The sequence below is a fragment of the Oreochromis niloticus genome, linkage group LG20, assembly GCF_001858045.2.
Source record: "Oreochromis niloticus isolate F11D_XX linkage group LG20, O_niloticus_UMD_NMBU, whole genome shotgun sequence".
Lineage (NCBI taxonomy): Eukaryota > Metazoa > Chordata > Actinopteri > Cichliformes > Cichlidae > Oreochromis > Oreochromis niloticus.
Window position 1 is genome coordinate 356668 of NC_031984.2, and position 7666 is coordinate 364333.

The following is a 7666-nucleotide window of genomic DNA, read 5'->3' on the forward strand; positions in this document are numbered from 1 at the left end:
TTCCTTCCCACTATCGCCAAAGTGCTTGCTCATAGGGGGTCATATGATTGTTGGGTTTTTCTCTTTATATATTACTGTAGGGTCTACCTTCCAATATTCTAGGATGCCCTCTGGACCCAGTGGAGGTGGTGAGTGACAGGAGAATGGCGGCTAAGCTGTCATCCCTGTTGGACAACATTTCCCACCCCATGCATGAGGCTGTGACAGCACTGAGCAGCTCCTTCAGTGGGAGACTGTGGCACCCACGGTGTGGGACGGAGAGATTTCGCAGGTCTTTCCTCCCCACTGCTGTCAGACTCCACAACAAAGACTTCAACTGATCAAACACACACATCCACTAATGTGCAATAACACTAATGTGCAATAATCTTTTCTGGCATCGTTGTATTTTTACTCAGTTGTATATAGCATTTGTACTCTATTTTTATCTTATTGTATATTTTATTCTATTTTATTCTACTGTATATAGTATTTTATTTTATTCTATTCTGTACAGTTGTGTACTGTATTTATTCTTTTTCTATTTTATTCTAATTTTTGCTTCATAACTTTTGCACTGTCCACTTCCTGCTGTGACAAAACAAATTTCCCACGTGTGGGACTAATAAAGGTTATCTTATCTTATCTTGTCTTATCTTAAAGCGCCTTGTCATGATTAGGCGGTGTATAAATAAAAGTGATGGCAGTACGGTGGTTAGCACTGCTGCCTCACAGCAAGAAGGTCCTGAGTTTAATTCCCCCATCAGGCTGGGGTCTTTCTGTGTGGAGTTTGCATGTTCTCCCCATGTTTGTGTGGGTTCTCTCCGGGTACTCCGGCCTCTTCCCACATTCCAAACACATGCAGTTAGTACAAATTGTCCATAGGTATGAATTTGAGTGCGAATGGTTGTCTGTGTCTATGTGTCAGCCCTGTCACAGACTGGCGACCAGTCCAGGTTGTACCCCACCTCCCGCCCTAAGACAGCTGGGATAGCCTCCACACCCCCCGCGACCCTGACAAGGATAAAAGGAAGAGAATGGATGGATAAATAAAAATGAACTGAGTTGAAGTGAACTGAATAGCCCAGTGCAAGCTGAAGGTCATCATTCGAGTCAGCAGATCCCTCTCCAGAGAGCAGGGATAAGATCCTGAACAGGACGTTGTCTTGATTGTATTTATTCTTTTAAAAAGCAGCTTAAGACTCATTTATTTAGATTGGCTTTTAATTAGATTTGTGCTGTATGTTTGATTATTAATGTATTTTAATGTATTTTATGTATTTCTGTCTTATATTACTGTGAAGCACTTTGTGGTTTTTATCCTGTGAAAAGTGCTATATAAATAAATTGAAATTGAAATTGAAATTGAAATTGACACTCTCCATACAGTGGTAGAAATCCTTAAACACTCCACAAAGTCATCTACCGTTCAGCTACTGCAGATTAAAAATGTACATCGACCAGGCAACGCTCAATGCAAACTGAACAGTTAAAATGGCCTGTATTTGTATAGCACTTTACTAGTCCCAAAGGACCCACACAGGTGATGGCAAGCTACATTGTAGCCACAGCCACCCTGGGGCGCACTGACAGAGGCGAGGCTGCCGGACACTTGCGCCACCGGGCCCTCTGACCACCACCAGTAGGTAACGGGTGAAGTGTCTTACCCAAGGACACAACGACCGAGACTGTCCAAGCCGGGGCTTGAATGGAGGACGATATGACTGATTCCTCTGCTGACCTGCAACACTCCACCAATCACAGCACAGACAGCTGTGCCAGGTATATCTGTGGCTGGTATCTGATGGTAATCTGGAAAACCTTCCATCTAGTGAGCACAGTGGATACAGCTCTGCTCTTACTTTGAACATGAAGACAGAAAATGGAACAGCAGTTATGCCTGGAGCGTTTGTGAAAGCAGGCTGCTGATGTGCTACCTGGTGGCCAGCCGGAGAGCTACAGTTACAGCTACACAGGAAGATGGTTCTCAGTAAAGTTCATGCTGAGGGTCTCTGATGGGTGGAGACAAATGCCATCATGTGACAGGAAGAAGATGAAAAGGTCTGCTGCTTCCTGGTTTGGATCACTCTGTGAAAAGTCGTGATCTTCAGCTTCATGGCCACACTGAGAGGGATTCTGCTCTGAAGCATTCAATGATTTGGTGTCTGGGACAGTGTGTATGTCTGTGAAGGTTCTCAGTCATCCAGGTCATCGTAGTCAAAGGAGTTTGCAAAGAAAGAGGAGTGAAAGAGGCCATCTTTGTCCACTGTGAGCGACCATCTTTGAACAGAGGCGGTGGTTTACGACACCAACTGTCTGCCATCTATAATCCAGTTTTGAGATCCCTCCCCAGACGCCTTAATGCCCACTCACATCCTGGGCCATCTGACCTCAGGAATTCACATGACAAGGTGGGGCCAGGTTTCACAATGAGCTCACCCAAAACCCTGGCTGATTAGGTCCCACACCCGCTTTCACACCTTGGCTCATGTGATTAGAGGATCACCAGGGGGTCCTTTGTCCCTCTTTGGGGGGATACTCCCACTGGGTTTAAATCTGGGACTCTCGGCCATTTGACCTTAGAACTGAAGAAGCTTCTCGGATGAGAGATGAAACGTCTTCAAGCAACTCAAAGAAGTCCAGACGCTTTTCTTTGCAAACTCCTTTGACGACAGTGTGAACCCATGGGCTGTAGTTACACTGAGTGGTTTCAAAGGCTCAGAGAAGAGCTGCATATGAACAGAGCTGATAGCACAAGGAAACACGAAGCATGAAACATGGTCGATACGTCAGATGGAGAAGAGTTTCAGTCGATCCCTGATTGGGAAACGTGTTTTACAGACTAATCTGTTCTGCCTTTCGTTACTTCCTGTCATGCAGCTCCTGTTCCAGCTATGAGGGTTCATATTAAACATGAAATGTTTCTAATAAAGAACTCAGTAATCTCTTTGAGCCCAACACGAGTTTGCCATGCTTTCTTCTATTCTTATCATCCCTCTGTGATTCTCTCTCTTCTGTTTGTGAGGGACAGCCAAGTAGAAGAATAAGAGGGAGAAGCTTAAAGATGGACATGAAGTGAGGGGCTGCACCAAGGCCCAGGGTGAAATGAAGAGGGGTTACTGTGAGTGGAGCAAAGCTATCCTAGTACAGTTCAAGAATAGCTGGAAATGATGAGAAGAGCTCGACAGACCTGCAGCCTGAAATATGTGGTGAGGAATCTTAGTGGAAATGTCTCTTGTGAGCTCTTCTCTCCCTCTCACGTCTATTTGCCTCTCCCTTCCTTCACCTGTGGTCACATGTGTTTACCTGCGGTTAAATCCATTACAGTGAATATTGATTATCAAGTCATTCAATTTCCCATGATGCCTTTGTGCAGAACTTAATTTCCCAGAATGAAATGAGTGATGTAATGCTCATGTGTTCTTTTAGTTTGAGTCTTAGTTGTACTTTGGGTGTCACAGCAGTCGCAGCAGCTGTACATTATAAAGGGTTCCTGTATTAGAAAGGGATTTATAAGAGTTGGGAATAAAAGCTTGCCTGCATTAAACCCAGCCATGATGATTATAGATAACCTGCAGAAAGAAAAGAGTGAAGAGCAAACACAGAGCGAGGATTGAGCTGTGTGTAGAGCAGGAAATGAAGGCTCAGAGAGCCTGTATCTCCCTCACTCCTCTGTGTTGTGCTTCAGTGTCACAGCTCAGAGAAAACGCTGCAATTAAGACAGCAAAGCGTACGCATCAGTCGCCAACCGAAGATGCTTTCACGGCGTGAAATGTTCGACTGACATCTGTGGGGTTACACGGTGGGCACGTTTTTACAAAGAAGTAGTTCATGAAGGTGTCGCAGAGAAATGGTTTCCACGACTGTAATAAACCAACTACATCGCACTGCAGTGGAGATAAAGTCACAACAACCATGAAAAATCATTTATAGTTGTCTGTCTGTAAATGGATTTATAGTCCACAGTCTGTTAAAGAACATAAATACAATATTTAAACAAAGCGCCTTCCTGATGTAAGGAGGTTAAACAGATGGCGTCTGCGATGCGTAGAGAAAGTAGTGGCTGTTAGGCTGTCATGCAGGTCGTGAGTAGGGATGGGCATCGTTTAGGTTTTATCCGATACCGGTGCCAAAACGGTACTTTTGAAATGGTGCCGGTGCTTAAATGGTGCTTGTATCGGTGCTTAAAGAATAAAGAACACAAACTTTGTCCAGAAACCTCTTATGTTTTTATTTTTCGCAGTCATTTTTTTCAGCAAAATGATAACAAAGTTAGCCTTTTCTGTCGATACAACATAACTTCTTTGGTTGGAACCAGTGCTTAAACGATTGAAAACACAAACTTTGTCATGAAACCTGTCATGTTTAGCTGGTTTTTTGCAAAAAGATAATCATATTAGCTTTCTCTGGAGCTATACAGCATCGCTCTTGGCTGATGGCATGCCCAGCACAAGAGAAAACTCTTTCAGAAGGCGTTGATGAGGCTGGGACACACAAGTATTTTTCTGATAGGGCAGATAAATTGGGGAGTGTATCCCTCTTACTCCACCACCAGGCCACAGGGTCTTGTCCAGAGGTAATTCCTGGCAGTCTTTTGTATATTTCAAGCTCCTTCTGTACCTGCTCTGTGATTGAGGGGAATCTACCCGCTTGAGAAGCAGCCTGTTGAAGCTCTCTGTCCTCATCCTCAAACAGCTTTTCTGAGGGTGACTTCTGGATCTTTCTTAGCTGAAAAACAAAAAAAGAAGTGTGAGGTTTGCAAAATAAATAAAGATCAATTTTAGAATGTAGTGGTTGTGTTAGAAAAAATCTGAAATTACATATTTTTCTGGCTTGTCCATGTCAGCATCATCCACCTCGCTGTGTGCTTTGGGGTCCTCGGTGGGAGGCTATGGACACACAGATAGTAAAGAGCATTCCTTCAACATAGAAACTACATCATGATGCAAAAGGACAAGACTGTACACACACAGTGAAAATACCTGTGCAACTGCTGCTGTGGCATTTGCAACTGCTGCCTTCTCCAACCTGTCCCAGATGTCAGTAGCTGCCTCACCATCTAGCCTGCCTTTAAAACGTGGGTCCATCATCGTGGCCTCCTTCAGAAATTTCTGAAGGTTTTCATCCTTTAAGTAAAACAAGATATAACATAGGAGCTGATACTGAAAAATGGTAACCCTATTTTTCATGAGCATTGATATTGTCTGCAAATACCTGATATCTTTTCTGCAGACTACCCCAGACTTTCTCTTTTATTGAAGAGGTGAAAAAACTGTCTTCATCACATCGTCTGAAATGTGCCTCCAGCTTGGCCAGGATGGGGATGATTTGGCTGCATGTGGGTGACTCGTCACTTGACACACACATGCTTGACGTGTACAGGACTTGCATGCACTTAATAAACTCCTCTGCCTTCATTAAATCAGTGTGCGTGAACCTTTCTAGCCTGTTGAAAAATATTCACAATGTTAAAGGTAACTGACGTAATTTAGCTCTTACAAGTGATGCTCATGTCATTCACTCACTTGTCCTTCTCCACAGGCTTCCTCAGCTGTTGATCCAGAGCAGCTGCCTGGATTGCATCAAACTGCTCCATAAATCTCTCCACCATCAGGAAGAGAGAATTCCAGTGCGTCTTAACATCAAGAATGACATTGTGCTCTGGCAAATCTAAAGCACAGATAGACACAAATATATTTTAAATTACTATAAAAAAGGTAATATGAATAACAATACTTCTTGATATGTAACTGTATGCGCTACTTACTCAGGATTCGCTGCTTTTCTCTGAGCACAGTTTTGCGCAAGGATGAACGTTTGAGCCACACCACAACTGAACAGATTCTGGCACACCAGCTGGAAACTGCAGGAATGTCATACACCTTTTGTGCTGCCAGGTTGAGGGTATGAGCAAAGCATCCCACTTTTAGAAAGTCCAAATTTTTCAAAGCAACATCTGTCTGTGAAGGTTCTCAGTCATCCAGGTCATCGTAGTCAAAGGAGTTTGCAAAGAAAGGCGTCTGGACTCAAGTCTCAAGCAACTTAAAGAAGTCCAGACGCCTTTCTTTGCAAACTCCGTTGTCAAAGCAACATCCATGTTGCAGGCATTGTCTACAGTAGCAGCAATTATTTTCCCTCCCAAGTGAAATTGCCCCACAACGCTTGATATTTCTTTAGCCACAACTGGACCAGGTCACAACTGCTTCAGTGCCAACCACATTCTGCTTCATTTTGCCTTTGTAGATGTAGTGAACAGTGACTGTGAGGAAATGGTCCTGAGCAATACTGGTCCTTCCATCACAGGTGATAGCGACCTTGTTAACCTGTGCCAAATTCTGGATGAGGTTGCTTTTCTCCACGGAATACCAAGCAGGTATAAGTGTGTTGGATAGATCATCCCTGGATGGGGGCTGATACCTCGGATTAAGGGCAGAGGACATCTCCCTGAATTAAAAAAATAAAAACTAAATTTATAAAAAGAAAGTGTTTTTGACTTGAAATTTAATTCTTTTTTCCACATAAAATAAATAAAACATATAAACCATCTCCCCGAATAAACAGAAAATACATTTGAATTTTAATTAGATTTTTTCTTCCAGATAAAAAATAAAAAATAAAAACATATAGCTCACCCTTTATTCAAATATAGATTACCTATAAACACCTAATTCCATATTTACACCAATAATTTAGAAAAGACTTACAAAGCTAAGCAGCTATGAACATATTAACTTATACAGTATTGTGGCGAGCTCAGACAAGGAGGAGACAGAGGTATTGTTTGGTCTTGCTTCCCGCGAGCTAGCCAGGGAGCACAGCCGTTTATTAGCCTTCAACAGGCGACCACAACAACACACAGGGCGCTCTCTCACCCCGGGAAACACAAAGACGCAGAGAGAGAGCGTCACCTGTAACCATGGCAACGTAACAACAAAACATGACTGTCAAAACAAAACCCCGAACAGCCCTGGCCCGCTACATAGCCCCCACCTAAGGGGTCAGTCATCCCCGACAACCCCATTACCCAACACAAAGTCCTGCAAATGTCCATGTGTCTTCACCGCCACGCGCCCTGGCCCCGGCATGCGGATCCCGTACGCCACTTCTATTAGCCGCCCCACGACTTCTGCCGGCCCTTGCCAGTGACCGCACAGCCTGGGGGACACCCCTCTCTTGCGAACCGGGCAGTACACCCAAACCTTGTCGCCAGGCACGAAAGCTCCCCCTCGGCACCTGGTGTCGCAGGCTCTTTTCTGTCATACTCCGGCGCTGACCTGGGCCTGGCGGGTGTAGTCATGAACCACTCGTGGCCGCTCCCTCAGCCTCCTGTAGCAGTCCCTGGCCACCGACACGCGCCGGTTCCCTGCCTCGGGGATGGGGAAAGGCCCTAGGACGTCTCCTCCCAATCTCTCCATAAGGGCCCCCACCCAATGCTGCTGCAGGGGGGCAGTGGGGCGTTGAGTGGGGCCCTTCCGTGCCGTACAGGTGTCACAGCAGTGCACATGAAGTTCCACATCCCGTCGACAACCAGGCCAGTAGAACTGTCCCCTGAGATGGCGGAGAGTTTTAGCATTTCCATAGTGGCTGGCCCCCACCAAGCCGTGGACAAGCTCGAGCACCTGCGACCGCAGCGACCGAGGCACCAACAGCTGCGGGAGAATCTTGCCCTGTTCGAGGGCCCGCCATC

General features: G+C 45.1%; 1 protein-coding gene across 1 annotated transcript; it reads right to left on the bottom strand.

The window, feature by feature from the left end:
* Positions 1-4344: 4344 nt before the first annotated feature.
* On the bottom strand, positions 4345-7394 carry LOC109196192 (zinc finger BED domain-containing protein 1-like). Its single transcript, XM_025901416.1, has 7 exons — positions 7254-7394; positions 5747-5939; positions 5505-5649; positions 5194-5425; positions 4962-5105; positions 4800-4868; positions 4345-4707 (listed from the first exon to the last, which is right to left on the bottom strand). Exons 1-7 carry the CDS (start codon positions 7392-7394, stop codon positions 4345-4347), a joined length of 1287 nt encoding a protein of 428 aa, XP_025757201.1.
* Between the last annotated feature and the right edge of the window lie 272 nt (positions 7395-7666).

Excerpts from the sequence above, each read along its gene's own strand:
- LOC109196192 (XM_025901416.1), bottom strand. The coding sequence starts at position 7,394 with ATGGAGAGATTGGGAGGAGACGTCCTAGGGCCTTTCCCCATCCCCGAG. Across the intron at positions 5,426-5,504 it reads AAGCCTGTGGAGAAGGACAA|GCTAGAAAGGTTCACGCACA; the intron begins GTGAGTGAATGA and ends ATTTTTCAACAG. Across the intron at positions 4,869-4,961 it reads CCACAGCAGCAGTTGCACAG|CCTCCCACCGAGGACCCCAA; the intron begins GTATTTTCACTG and ends GTGTGTCCATAG.